A 16,023-nucleotide genomic window follows, 5' to 3' on the forward strand; every position below is an offset into this window, starting at 1 on the left:
TAACCTAATAAAATAAATTATAAAAAATTATAAATATCAACCCCAATAAATCTAATATTAAAAGATGTAATTAAAATTAAAGAAATGACACACAAAAAAAAATCAAATTTAGTCAACTCGGGTTAATCTGTCAAGCCTGTAACTCGAGTCACGAGATGCGGATAACCTCATAGAAAATAAACTGAAATTAATTATAAAATTCAATTCTCAATTGGTTTAATGTAGAAGGATGAAATTAAAAAAAAAAAAAAAAAACTCGAGTCAACCAAGTTAACTAGTCAAACTTGCAATTCAGATTATGAAATTAGAATAATTTCATAAAAATTAAATTAAAAAGAATTATAAAGTTAAATCATTAATAAATTTAATATTAAATAATAAAATTAAAATTAAAAAATAAAACATTATTCAAGTTAATAGGATCTTACGAGGAAGGGTATAGTAAAATTCCATCTTCTTCTAGGTTTTTTTTTTAAAAAAAAATTATTAATGTTAATTATTTGGTTGGATGGGGACATATCAAAGATAAATATAACTTAACAAAAAATATAAAAGAGAGTGGTGATATAGATTATAATAGCAAAATTAATTTTGCCTCTCTTCACAAAAACACTTGGCTTATCAGATAGGGCTAATAAGGTTTTTTTATATATATAATTTTTTAAATAATAGAATTACAAAATCACCATTAAAGCATAAATAATTTAGAGCTAACATACAAGGTCTTTTCTTCCTTTTTATTTTTATATGCCCAATAAATTTACTAGATTGCCCTTAAAATAAAAAGTAAAAACTTTAACTTTGATCTGGGTCTTTTTTATTATTTCATTTTGGTTTTTATATTATTATTAAGTGGGTTGAGGGGTAAATTTTTAATTTAATATATAATAAATATTATATAAAAATAAATAGATGACACGTTACATACATCAACGTATAAATATTGACCATATTTAGGCAATGCATAAGGTGTTACTTTATGACCAAACAACTTATTGGGCAGCGTCTAAATTGTCTCAACAACCTCTCATTTTTCTAGCTGATGAGTGTCAGCAACAAACTTTCAATTTGATGTTAGAGATCTTTTTCCTCTTATTTTCTCTCTATTCCTCGATTTTCTTATCTAACCCTCCAAATTTTTAAAGAAACCACTCAATTTTTTTTTCTTTGGATTTGATCCCTATTTTTAAAAAAAAATAATTTGTTCTTGGTCCTTTTGCGAGCTTTTAATTTTAATTTTTTTTTAACTTCATCCTTCAAACTCAATTTCTCACGTGTTGTTTTTTCCACTTTAATCCTCATTCATTTTTTTTCTCAACCATTTGGTGCCATTACATCATCATCACCTAAACAAAAAAAATGTTATATAAGATCTATTGTTCTGTCCGAGTCTGTGATAAATCTAAAAAAAATTTATTTTTATAACATTAGAATATATTGTAATGAATATTTATCTCTCTCTCACACACACACATATATCAATGATTTAAGTAACTCAAATTTCACTAACCTTTTGTCTAAACATCATGATATCTATGTTAGATTCCAATTTAATACATTTCCATTCATCTTTTGATGAACTTTTATTTCATCATTATGCTCATTTAACTATCATAATCACTTCACAAAAAATTTTATTCACAACAAGTTTGATTCATACTATGAATCATTTCCTTAAAACCCCTTTAATTCACATAATTATATATGCATATTTCACAATCATATTTGGTTCGCACCATTGTTTCAATTCGTATTACATTTAAATTTAACATATATCTCGTAACCATACTTGGCTTACATTATTGTTTCAATTCATAATATATTTAAATTATGTCACATTTCATTTCGCAATATCTTTATGCCCTTTTGGTTTTTTGAATATTCAATTTATTCTAATCAAATAAACATGTTCTCTTAACACATAATTTATCATTTCAACTTTTTGCGTGATTAATTGCTTAGTTTGTCATCTCAAAATCTGTACTTATCTTTATCATGTTTCATCGTCTCATTTTCTTTTTCATATAACCTATGCTATTATCCTTCACACTATTTTGACTCCTTTTCAAAAGATTTAAGGCTAAGATCTTGCTCCAACTTATGATTTCCAATAAAAACCCTCTCGGTTAATTAAATCTTGGCTAAGCTTCTTTAATGCAAACCCTATCCAAATTTTGTCTTGCCATTTCTAGCATAAGACTTGCCATGAATTCCAATTCATCATCACATAAGCAACTTTATATAACAACCTCAACTTTTAAAACACATTTCAAACAACCCGTTGGACATGTTTTTGTATTGACAATTTGGCTTCTTCTAACATTTTATTATTAATTATATAAGCCAATAAAACACGTATTAATTGTTCCTCACAAGGCCATTAGCCAAATCACATATATCCCCGTCATTAATGCTATTGACATCACTAGCTCCATTTTGGATAGCCAATTCATCTTTTCAATCAATTTTTATAGTTTTATTAAACCATTTTGCTAAGTCATATGTTCTGGTTATCAATCAAATTGATGTCACTAGCTCATTACCAGCACTAATCTCATTATTGAGTAACTAGTTCCACCATTTAACAACCCCAATTTATCTACATAACATTCCATGTATACATAATTTATTATCATTGAAAGTATAAGTGTGTGTGTGTATTCTATCAAAAATTCGGCAAAATTTCCTCTAAATTCTCAATACCAAATACAACTAGTTTTATATACAATGATTATTTATTTATTTTATTTTATTGTTAAAATCAAGGCTAAAAGCCTAATTAAATTAAACATGGCAAAGTTGACCTAATCAGATCATAATACAAATTGCAAAAAAGACTCACAAGAGAGTCATTTAGGGAACTAGAAGATCTGTAAAAAAAACTCCTGGTTAAACCATAATTAACTAGCCAATTCGCCACTGAATTTGCTTCCCTATAGACATGGAGCATCTACATTTTCCAATCTTTTGCTAATAACTCTCTAGGTTGCATAATTAAACTTTAATTCTTATCAATGATAACCACCAAGGTTGAATTGAATTCCAAAATAATTTTTCAAAATCATTTAAGCTAACTTCAAGTCATTGGCAATTGCCCACAGTTCAACACATATTAACATGTGAATCCTAATATTAAAAGCAGAACCCACAACCACCATCCCATATCATCCTTAATGACCCTACCAACTCCAACCACCCCTGGGTTCCCTTACTATAACAATCCACATTAATCTTCACCCAATTTATTAGAGGGTATGTCCACCCTATAAAAACCATATGCTTGATATTTATTATGTATCCAAATTATCCTAATATAGTGATTGATATCACCAACTAGCCTCTTGATTACGTGAACAGTTCTATGGAAAGAGTTTCTTGTAGAACAAAAAATTTGTTGGTCTCTCCTTCCAAATCTACCACAAAACAATCCCAAATTCAATCCTCGAATCATTTCTCTTAAATTTCAGATGATTACTTCTTAAAGTATTAACTAACTAGGTGTACCAGATATAGGAGTATTTCTCCCTTTCTCCATCTTCAACAATTTTATCCCAAACCTCACATGCTCTTAGGCAATCTCGGCGAGCATGGATGATTGTTTCCACCTCTGTCAAACAATGACAACAACAAGGGTTAGTAGTGATTTTCCTTCTCCATCTAACCTCATTTGTCATAATGGCCCCATGAGTTATTGTCCAAAGAAAGATTTCCACTCTCTCTAATCCCTTCCAATGCCAAATGATGTTACATAAAGGGTCACATTGTTGTTGAGCAACTCTACTTCTTTTCTGAATCTAGTAGGCTGACTTACTGAGAAATGTCCACCTTCAAAATGTCTCTAATAAGCATTATCACCCCATCTATAAAGTAGGAAGATTGTAACGTGCCAAGACCATAACCACCTACAATGGGGAAAAATGAGCAAATGTTTTCCACTATCATTGGCCTCCATCATCCACCATATCAGCTACCGAGAACTTCAACATATCCTCATTATTATCTTGAATAGTGTGCTAATTCAAGAGGCCATACCCTTCCAACTAGGAATCTCTCCAAAGCAGCATCTTAATTCAACATCCCAATAGGGACAAAAAGCCACACTTTGCAAATACCCTTCCATAATACTAAATCTTTTTTCTTAGCTTGAGAAATTGGAATAAGCTCTTGCTCCTTAACATGCTTAGATCTCAAGAGCCGCACCCAGTTTTCTTAGCCCAATTTCTCATCTCATGATTATTTACTATTATCTCTTTTATATATTTACCGTATTAATTACTACATTTAATTTCTTATTTTATCCTTAATCTTATAAATCAATACAATTAGCACAATTTAAAAGCATACCAATATTCTTTTTAGCCCAAACCAAGTATTTGTTTCATTACGAAATTCACTGGTTTCTTGAATTGCCCATTTATCAGGACCCTAGTCCCATTAATCAAGTTAACTAATTTCTTTAATTGCCCATTAAGCAGGATACTAATCCCATTAACAAGGATAACTAGTTTTTCCATAACCACACTAGTCCTATGTTATTACAACAACCATAGCCCCTTATAGTTGGACATGTCATACTCTGATTTTGTCGAGGCTAGGAAACATTTGCTATTACCAGCATTGCTTTATTATTTAGGAACGCATCCCCATTTTTTATTTTAAACCTAGGCATTGTCGCCCCATGAGTATACCAGGCAACCACAGGCCAATTACATGGCCAAACAACCTTATTACCAATGACAATAACTATCATTCAGTATAATGCCTTATAGAATATTTTATAACATGGGTACCCCTAATCTTAAGACCCTGTTATTGATCAACAAGCCAGTGAAAGAATAGATAAGATTGAACTAGCCTGCCACTTCAAAAGAAAAGGAGGCTAAAAATTGGGTGAACTAGGCCTCCATATATCCATGGTGAATTTATAAGTTGGGGAGAAACAGAGAGTTCTTATCCTCACTACTAACTACTCTGTCAAATCCCAATTTCACTCTTCTGACTACTCAAAAGTCAATTTAACACATTTTCCAATTATCTTTTCTTTAATTTATATTAGATTAAAATTGAACGAAAAGCAGGTAAGAAAAGTGAAAAACTTAATTTTGAAACTTTTTAATCATTAGAATCAATTAAAAAAATCAAAATTAATTTCTGTTGACCTTTTGAAACTGATGAAGCAAATAAAATTGGAACGAAGGGAATATTAAATATTAAAAGATAATTCAAATTTAATTAACTAAGTTTATCAACAAACTAATTTACCCATAATAATAAAAATAAAAAAAACTTTCTATTTTCTTTCTTATTACTATTAAAACTTGTTCATTTATAAATAATTCAAACAATCCATCACAGTTTAGAAAAGGAAATACTAATCAATACTTTAATAATACAAATGCAAAGAAGTGTTACCTGCAAAACATCCAAAAATCCCAGTTGCCATGAGATTTGATCATTGGAGTTCCAATATTGCATCTGAAGACAGGCCAGGTTACGAGGTCCACAGAAAATACACACTCCTAATCTGATTCCAGCGAGGACTAGCCTTCGCAGAGAGGGTCGTGAGCGAGTGATATTTCCAGAATGAAGTTGCGTACATAAAACACACCAAGATTTTGGTATTCCACAGAGATAATCGCAAAATATCAATGGGCAGATGGTATTTCCAGAATCAAGTTGCGTGTACAATTTAGCATTCCACAAACACGTATAATCGCAAAAAAACCACACCATCAATTCCAGATATGTAGCATCATGATGATGTACAAAATAGTGATCGACAAACGAGAAAAATTAACACACAACTCTCCCATTTGCATCCCATCACAGTTCCATGGGGAAATACTGTTGATTGGTCAACAGAGGCTTAATCTATATAATAGGAGCATGAGAAGGAAACCAAATGCTGATTCTTCTTGATCGGTGCTCTCATATGAACAGTGAATTTCCTGTATTTGCTCAAATCACAAGTGATTTCCTAAAAAAACACGAAGAACACTTGTCAAACTGAGGCAATTGTGAGGAAAATTGAATACCAAGGGAAAGTATAAAATGAACTTGGAATATTACAAGCTATTCCAAGGAATTGATCAGATCTGCAAAATTGAAAACCAGCCAATCAGCTTTCACAGCAACAGCCTCTCGAAGTTGAACACCCCCATAGCAAATAAACAAGTCTGCGCCTCCTGGTTTACGAGCCTGTATAGAAATAAATAAATAATCTTAAGTTGGATCAAAACAGATTGAGATTTTTCAATAACTAAATATATCACTCTTTCAATCCAAGCCTTTAAAAATCAATGATAGGATACGGTGTTATAAAGTTCTTGCTTACAAAATAATGAACTTTAAATTATGTTATTTTATTACACTTACCTTTAATATACACTTCTAATTTTTCTTTAATTTAAAATAAAAAAGGAAAGACAAATTGAAACAAGCCTTTAAGATCTTTTGGCACTTATCCAACGTGAGTTTATGAAATAATTTTTAAGATTCACATAGATGGGGAAATGTAAGAAATGTGTATTGTTTATTTGGCCAATGCTTTTATGTTGGCATCGATTTCCACTTTCTCAAGAATAAACTTCACATCATGGTGGTAAAGCGTGAATTTCACCATGGACATTAAAAGGAAAGAACCCTAGGTCCTTCGTATGTGACTGATTTCCCAATACAAGAGTCTTTATTTTTTTTATTAAGATTTGTCTTAATCTTTCTTTCAGTTCTTAGATTTTCAATTACAAAAAGTAAAAGAATACATCAAAAGCAAGTATCAATACATGGTTACACACTAGCTTGATTTTTCATTTATTTAGTAAATATTAGCTACTAAATTAACCATATCATGTCCTGAGCATGAGAGGATACCGACCCTATGGAAACACTAAATGAAAAAAAACTCACTTAGACAACCAAAAATCCCAGTTTGGCTACATTAGCAAAGCAATTTGCTTCACAATAAAGGCAGGTTGAGCATGTCACAATTTTCTTGTAACTTATGTGCTGAATATGGACTCAAAACATCACCATTTGATTTGCTTCACAATTTGGAAGTTCCATTGAATTTACGTACCTCAAGATCTGTTGCACCATCCCCAATCATAACCAGAGCCTTGTATCCATGGACCTGATGAACCAATAAAATCAGCTTTGCATGTATTGTCAGAAAACAGCATGAGGTGGAAAGCTACAGGACTGACCTTCCTTATTTTCTGAACTGCCGTTGCTTTTCCTCCACTCCTGGAAGTAGGCTCATTCACATCAAACCCTACAAACTCCCCAGAACTTCCAAAGAGTAGCTGGTTTGCAAATATGTTTTCGGGTGGAATACCAAGGATTGATGCAACAGGCTACACAGAGGATTTTTTTTTCAGATATAAATTCAGTAAAATACAACGTGAAACATCTGAATTTTTGGCATAAGATTATAGGATTATGTGTATTTGAAGAAGGAAACATCACAGTCAGAAAATAAAGGATAAATTATTAGTATACTGATAAATGACAACATTTTGCATTTAGAACATCACCAAATCTTGTAGCACAAATTCATGAAGCTTCTTCCATAAAAAAACCTGTGTTTATCAATGTAAATAATTTCCTTTCGGAACATATGTGGGCATGCAATATGCCTCACAGGCAATTCATGAAACATTGCTGTTGATGGTACAACTCTTGTATCTAATAAAGCTTAGAAATATATGGCTAAAATGATACCACAAAGTTGTTTGGCAAGACACCATGTGCAACGGTTTTGTATGGTCATTGTAATATCATCAAGTTACTCCAAGCTATTCCAAGTTTATGAATTATAGCTAAAAGATTTCAATCTGATGAATCCCAGGGCAAACCAAAAAAAAAAAAGGCGTTAATGCAAAGACAAAATCCTGTAATACAGTAGCATACATTGATCATTTGACGAAAGCCTCCGGAGATCAGATAAACATTTGTGTTCTTAGCCTTCAGCTTCTTGACTAACTCATTTATGCCAGGAGAAATCCTAGAGAATAAAAATCAGAAACAGTTAAAGAGTCTTTGATTTAATTAAATTTGCCAAGTCAAACAAAGTTATGGGGTGGCGGTTGAAACAAAGGGGCAAAGTAGATACTTTTGGTGCCAAACATTAGTGATAAAAGTACAAATCTGGTCTCAGGGGGTAAAACAAGCATTTTAAGATGATTTACACAATAAAAGATAAGATAGCTAGATTATTTAACAATGAAACAAGTTATATATAGTCTTCATAGATAAGATTAACAGTGGATCCAATTAAGCATTATATGAAAATGATTTGGCTGATACTAGTTTTCTGAAATGTATAAAAAGATGTCATAAAGGAAAATATTGAATATCATAAGGTGGGGTATGGCATCATAAACCTTCATGCAAACAATTAAGCATTGTCTTTCAATTGACAAAAATACTTAAAGACATGAATACAAAACACTAGTTTTGGTCGATGTGCAATGAAACTATCATACTTCTCATGATCCTCAACAAACATTCAAACAAAGTAATGATCAAATGGAAGAATTTTGGTTTTCAATTTTATGACTAGAGATACAAGAAAAAATGCTTGTATTAAATATAAAGCATATAGAATTGAGGAAAATGAATCAAATAGCCATAGTGTGGTATTAAAACTTCATTGAAACTAGTCAAGCTGAGTTTAAAAGTAACAAACATGCTACATGATATAAGAACTAACTTACATATAAGAAACTATGCCCTACAGAGGAACAAACATGATACATAAGCGTGGAGTTTGGAATGCATTTATTGTGTTTTGGGAACCTTTATAAAAGTTTAGCATTTCGTGACAACAAAAATAGAAAAACTACACATGGCACTACCAATTTTTCCATCCAATGAAATGATAAACAAACTGCTGTTCTTATAGAATTGTGCAAACTCTTGAAACACCCAAAGAGCCAGAAAGAAGTTACTAAAAATCAAGTATTTAACATACTTTGGGGGCCTCGTCTCAAGAAATTCTTGAACTTGTGGTAAGGAAGGTTTGAACAGAGATAATCTAGCAGCCAAGGCCTCCTCAAAGGGAACAGAACCACCCATTGCTCTAGATAAATCCAATTTTCAAATCAGATCTTATCAACAATTCTAGTTTTAACAAATGACAACGGAAATCAACCTTGCAGTCCAATCTGCAACAGCCTTTCCAGCTCCACAAAACTCTGCAAGTTCATCAATGCCCTCATCCAGGCACACCGTGCTATCCACATCAAAGCACACAGCATCAGCACTTCTCCAAATTTGAAGAATGACTGTCAAAAAAGAAAAAACCCAACAATTACAGCAACATGATGGCAATGCTTTAGAAATTAAAAGAGTCAATGAATGCCCTCACCAATCCTTAAATACTAGTTTCATTCATAACCAAATTCACTAGAGTTTCTTCATTCTGTGAATAATACTCCTACACCTCCATTAATGTGTATAAGGGTATTGTCAAAGTGGCATCAACTCAGTGAATATTAAACTCAACTAATTAAATAAACAAACCATTTCATCAAATAACAAAAAAGTAGTAATTACAACCTTTGGATGGCAGGGTATTGTCAAAGTGGCCTAAACCAGAGGCGTCCAAATGCTGAACAGAAGCAACAACAGAATTGAATGATCGATGACCTTTCATAAACAAAACTGGAGTTTTGGTGAAATTCTTTGACAAAAAAAGGGAAAATGCTGGTACAAGACGAGAGTGATATTGTTTACGAGTAGCATGAATGGGGTTGATTCGAGAGTGCACCAAGCCTTCCATCAATTATCTGTGTCCAACCAACAAAAACAGAAATAAACAAATTACTCCTAGGGCCTCTCTGCCAAAATAAAATTGCAAATTAAACAATAGGACCCTTGGTCCAAGCCCATTGCCATCACACTCCATAATCACTCAACGGGCCTCAAGCAAACAACATATTATAAACCCAATGAATAAATAAAAGAATAAGTGGAGTCCAAATTGGTCCATGTCTACAATGGAAACTTATATAGAAAAAAAATACAAATACAGTCCCTACAATTATCAAAAACACTAAACTAAATCCTGAACTTCTAAATATTACAGCCCATATTAAATAAGCCTACAAATTTAAAATACATGTTCAAAACAGTCCTCCAAGTCTAAGGCCGTATGAAAGCACCCTCCAAGCAAGCCAACTCACACCAAATCCAAGGAAAATTTATGTTAATAAGGTGGAACTTAAGGGAGAATTAATACGGTGCAATTGAAAATTAAACCAACTTTTAAATGCAAATTAACACTCTTTTAGAACCCCAAGAATGCATCAACACAAGTTTTTGATCCAAAACCAAATGGCAGCCAATTTTTTATGCTTCGGAAGACCCAAAGACAATTTTTCAATTAAGTTCAAGTAAAGCAAGAGAAGGGAAATGGCACTCACTTTTCAAAAGTTTTTTAAACCAAATTATGTAAATATTAAATGAAAACTCAGCGGTCAACCTAATCAAGGTGCACAAGAAAAATAAAATGCATTTTTGTTATCCTAAAAGCATTTCAAACAGGTTTTTGCCAAATCAAAGAAAACTGCAGCAACCCCATAACTAGTTTAAACAAACAAACAAACAAACATGATTCTGTCATTAATGAATCTAACATTGGTCTCAGGTCTCTAACTTTTGAGACACCACACATACAACACATTCCAAAACCCATGTATTAATCATCAAAATTGAATCTGTTTCCATCCTCAAATATTCCCAATATAAAGCAAAGAATCTGACTTATATCATTACAATAAAAATCATTTAACACATGCAATAGAACAAACGAGTAAGCATATTGGATTTTTTCAAGTGTCCCAATATTAATCTCCCCACGAGATTTCACCCACAATCAAGCACACCAGAATATAAGGGCACACACATTCAAACCACAAACTAAATGGAAGATAATTAAATAAACATTGTCATACAACTCAAATTATAAAGATCCATTAGGTTTATTATGTGTTAAATCCTATTAACCATTTTCAAATCCATGCGGTTAAATAGCAGAAACTGAACTTGTTTTCTTTCTTCTTCTTCTTCTTTTTTTTTTAACATGAACTGATTTTCCTATCTTCACATCAAAGGCACAAGCACAGAGACAACAATCAGATTATTATATTACCTATCCCATCCTCGAGCAATTAACACACTAAGGTATCACATCAAGCTCCGCTTGCATCAACAATCAAACTAAACATTCCCAGAGCAATATTTCAATATGCAAATGAGAAAACAAAAAGACTTTACCTTTGGGATTCCGTCCAAATAAACTCAGCAAGAGCCGATTCCGATTCTGACTGCGTTTAGGAGCTCTGTTACAATTGTTGGCAGGTGGTCCGGCTATGAGCTCGTGATGCTTACACTTCAGCTGCTAACATAATTGACTTCTGGTATAGATTTTGGTCACTGATTTGAAGGCGAAATGGTAATCGATGGGGTATTGTGTTGTTTTGGGTGGCTGTTTTGGGAAGATGGCTTCAACAGAGAATGGTGTGTGGGGCTCCGATGCTGGTGGTTCGTTCTTTGAAATGGTGGAGGAAGGATTGATGGGTTTTGGGCTGTTCTTGCAGGCAGGGTGATGGGAGAAAGAGAAGGAGATCTTTCAGTTGGGGTCGTTGGGTTCTTAATTTCTACCAAACATTGTTGCTTTTCCTCTGCATTTTTTTCCAGAAAAGAAGAATTAGGTTTCTGAAATTGATGGGCTTTTTTCATAATTATAAAACTCGATCCGGGTTGATCCAGCCCAATTATAAATTACATAAATTATCATCTCAAATTAATCTAAAAATATATATTTTAATTTTTAATAATTTTTATAAAAAAATTTAAAAATGTAAATATAAATTATAAATAATAAAAATTAAAAATTATTAAAAAAAATTTATTCCATATTAAAAAGATATTATGTTATCTTTTAAGTTAAATTATTTAAATAAAATTTTTTTTATCCTATATTAAAAAAATATTTTTTTTTCCTTATAAATATAAAATATATATATTAAAGGGATTCAAATCTCACATTAAAAAAATATTTTTTTCTTATGAACAAAAAGAGTATATATTAAAGAGTTTCAAATTTCATATTAAAAAAAAATAAAATATTTTTTTAGTATTTATATAGTGGATTTAAAAAAAAGTTAATAAACAACTAAAAAAATATATAAAAAAATTTTCTCTAACTAAAAGAAAAAATACATTTAAAAAAAATTCTTAATCAAATTTTAACCGGATTGCTCGAGTTATAAGTCAACCTGACAGGTCAACTAAATTTAAAAAAATTTTTTTTTTACTTTTATCAATCTTTTATCTTGTAAAAATTTAACTAGTAATCTCTTTTTATCAACTAAAAAAAAAATACATTTAAAATATAAAAACAATAAGTGTATATATATATATATATATATATATATATATATATATATAAACAAGAAATATGGGACAGCGCTCATCGTGGGACTCCATGCCCTATCTAAAAAAAAAAAGGATTGCAGATGGTTTTGGTTAGCACAAAGTTACTTTAGTCGATTGCATTCTCTTCTAGAATTAATGCGTACCTCATTGTGGAATCCTTTCCTCTAGAAGTCTTCTTGGAGTAAAATTAATTTTGTTTTGGCTAAAGTGGTTTGTTGGACCGTGACAGATTTCCCACAGAAAGGAAGCATGATTCCAATCTTGCAAAAACAAATTATATGATGCAATACTTGGCCTCTTTTAGATAAATAATAATAATAATAATAATAATAATAATTGTTATTATTGTAGTGCACAGCTCTTGGATTAGCCTTTCTAATAATAGAGTGTCTGGTTTGAAAAAAATCCTAAACATGATTCATCCAGATACCATCAAGCTTTACCGTGGGTTTAAAATAAATGACGCTGCTTCCATGCCTGGAATGGCAATTGATAAATTTAAAGAGTTTTTTAAACCTGACTGGGTGGGACCGAACCTATGGAGCCGAATATGATAATGTTGTTTTGTTTTTAAATAATTACAGGTTAAAAAAGAACCCTTCATGCTAAAATTTAAAAAGATGGAGGATCCCTTCAAAATACATACCATACACACACATTTGATGCAGGCAAGATCTACACATTTTAATGTACCATTAACATTGATTTTAGGACTTCCTGTTAAAATCCAGCTTTCTCAATAACAAACTTAAACGAATACAACGTTTCCTTGGTTTACTGTGAAGTACGATTAATTTTTAAAATATTTTTAATTTAAAAATATATTAAAATAATATTTTTTATATTAGCACATCAAAATAATTTAAAAATATAAAAAAAATTTAAATTTAAAATTAAAAAAATTTAAATTTTTTTAATAATATTTTTAAAATATAAATTCAAATAAAGATCCCAGAGGAGACCAAATCAGTGGGGGTACGCTCACTTAAGTTTTGGCTAGATAAGCTGACAAATCCCAGTATCATTTCAGATTAGTTAAACCTTGTTAATAGAGTTTTTGATATGTACTTATATGGTATTTGGAAATACAATTGAAATTATATTTTAAATAAAATTAAATTGTTTTTATTTAAAATTAATTTTTTTATATTTTAATATTTTAAAATATAATAATATTAAAAATAATTTTTTTAAAATAAAAAAAAATATTATTTTAATATATTCTGAAAATAAAATATTCCAAACACCTACAACTATTAAATTCTCAAACATACCCATTATTTTATTTTTATTTTTGCATCTACTTTCTCCCTCGCAAATCTATAATGATACATATAGCTAGAAAAATTATTTTAAAAAATATATTAAAATAATAATTAAAAATAATTTTTTAAAAAATAAAAAGTATTATTTTAATATATTTTCAAAATAAAATATTCTAAACACCTCCGACTATTAAATTCTCAAACATACCCATCATTTTATTTTATTTTTGCATTTACTTTCGCCAGCTCCTTACTCGCAAATCTATAATGATACATATAGCTAAAAAAATTATTAAATCATAAATAGATTTTCATGTGATGTTTTTTAAAGTTTCAGTTCAAATTAACAGCTCATGCCCGGATATGGAAACTTGATAAAGAAAACCCAGTCACTCAAAAACAAAAAAGAAAAAGAAAAGAAAAGAAAAGAGAAAGCCATAAAAGACAAGAAGAAGAGATATGTAATTATATTTAGCAAAGCTGGAGAGAGAGAGGCGTACAGAAATGAAGCTGTGGAGGTTGAGAAATTGACAGTGGGATTTGTTTGTGAGCGATGGTGTAAGCTTCGGATCTGTGTCTTTTGAAGAGGAAGAGAGGGGAAAGATTTATCTGTAGTGGAGGTTGAAGACTTGTTTATCTCTCTTCACTGCTTACAATTTGAGCAGCTCCAAGGTGTAGGAGAGGAGAGGCAGAGAAGCGTAACGGTCCGGAAAATATTTTACGCGCGCCTTCCTTTCTTCATTAAAGACAAGGATTGACCGAAAATAATTTTTTTTAACTGTCAAATATTAAATGCTTTTTGAAAATATTTTTTTTAATATATTAAAATAATATTTTATTTTATTTTATTTTATAAAATTTATTTTTGATATTAATCATCAAAACAATCTTAAAATATAAAAAAATAATTTAAAACTAAAAAAATAATTTTTTTAAATAATAGTATTAAACTAGAATCTAAGTAAATATATTTTAATAATAGAAAAAGGAATGATGATGATGGGATTGAAAGTTTGATTTTTATTTTAAAATAGATGCTTCGTTAAAATGAAAATTAAATATAGTTTTATTAAAAAAAAAAAAATTAAAAAAAAAAAGAGAGAGAAAGAGACAGAGAAAAGGAACAACTTTTTTCCTTAAAGAATGATATATCGTTTCTCTTTATTTAATCTAATTTTATCCAAATCTAGCAACACTAGTAAAAAGGATGTAGATCCAAGTGCATTATATGGTTTTGACATGTGATTTAGCCTTGTCTACAATGCACTTAAATTGCTAGTAGGTATTAATGTAAACCCGGCTAAAATTTATATTGAAGACAAGTGAAGATATTAAGTAAAATAAAAATCGATGACTTTGTTATGAAAAATAAAATAAAAATAAGAGAAGCATATGTAGAATAAAGGAATTATTCTTAAAATTTCATGCGATGATAGATAGGAATTATACGTGAACATAACAAGAAAATTTTGAATTTTAATGTAAACCCTGTATGAAATAGTTTTACGAGAATAGGATATAACTGTTAATCTGATTGTCAGATTGAGTTGACACATTAAATGAGACCTTCTGACATGTTGTTCTACTCGGGATTGACATTTTATGGCAAAAAAAATTTGAAAAAACCTTTCAATAATATTACCCATCGAATTGGAATATGAACGAGCTATAAAAAAAATTGAATAAAAATCCATATTGTTGGTAAAGAAAAAATATATGAACTGAGTATAGTAAATATGTACGCTATATGAATGATAGTAGACTTGAAAACTAGAGGTGTAAGGGTTTTTCATGGATTTTAAAAAAATACTGTTGTAAATTACCTGAAAAAAGAAATACTAAAAAGCAAATAAAAACTAGATGAAAAAGGAAACAACGAAAGAAACATTATGGCATATAATTTAAGGAAATTCAAATTCATCCGAGTTAGATTTGGTATAAACAGATGTCGGAACCAAGAAAAAATTGTTTAGGGAAGTCGAAGTGTCTAAAGAAAGGGACGTAAATAGAATTGTTGCACAACACACACACATACACACATATATGGCCTTGGCCAGCCATTCTAGAAAAGGAAAATGAGAGGGAGAAGAAATGAGAAGAGTCTAAAAAGAAAAAGCTTGAGATTTGGAGGAAAACCTTAGAAAAGGCTTGGGAAAAATACATTAAAGTAAGAAGAAATCTTGAGAATTTTGGATTCTCTTGTCTTAAACACACAATAAAATTGAAAAGAAATCAAGTGAGGAAGAGAAGAAGAAAGAGATAAAGGGATAACAAAGAGAAAAGAGAATAAGAACTTTGCTTGGCGAGTATGGGAAGC

General features: G+C 30.4%; 1 protein-coding gene across 2 annotated transcripts; it reads right to left on the reverse strand.

Annotated features, from left to right (window-relative positions):
• Positions 1-5,632: 5,632 nt before the first annotated feature.
• Positions 5,633-11,719, reverse strand: LOC118029022 (phosphoserine phosphatase, chloroplastic). 2 transcript variants are annotated; one of them, XM_035032799.2, is made up of 9 exons: positions 11,278-11,718; positions 9,559-9,788; positions 9,152-9,284; positions 8,972-9,079; positions 7,909-8,002; positions 7,203-7,352; positions 7,076-7,129; positions 6,070-6,198; positions 5,633-5,977 (listed from the first exon to the last, which is right to left on the reverse strand). In XM_035032799.2, exons 2-8 carry the CDS (start codon positions 9,779-9,781, stop codon positions 6,073-6,075), a joined length of 888 nt encoding a protein of 295 aa, XP_034888690.1. In that variant the 5' UTR covers positions 9,782-9,788; positions 11,278-11,718; the 3' UTR covers positions 5,633-5,977; positions 6,070-6,072. The 2 variants fall into 2 exon arrangements, with proteins under 2 accessions (XP_034888690.1, XP_034888692.1); XM_035032801.2 differs by lacking the exon at positions 8,972-9,079 and having other exon boundaries at positions 11,278-11,719.
• Between the last annotated feature and the right edge of the window lie 4,304 nt (positions 11,720-16,023).

This window comes from Populus alba, chromosome 12, assembly GCF_005239225.2.
Source record: "Populus alba chromosome 12, ASM523922v2, whole genome shotgun sequence".
NCBI classification, from domain to species: Eukaryota; Viridiplantae; Streptophyta; class Magnoliopsida; order Malpighiales; family Salicaceae; genus Populus; species Populus alba.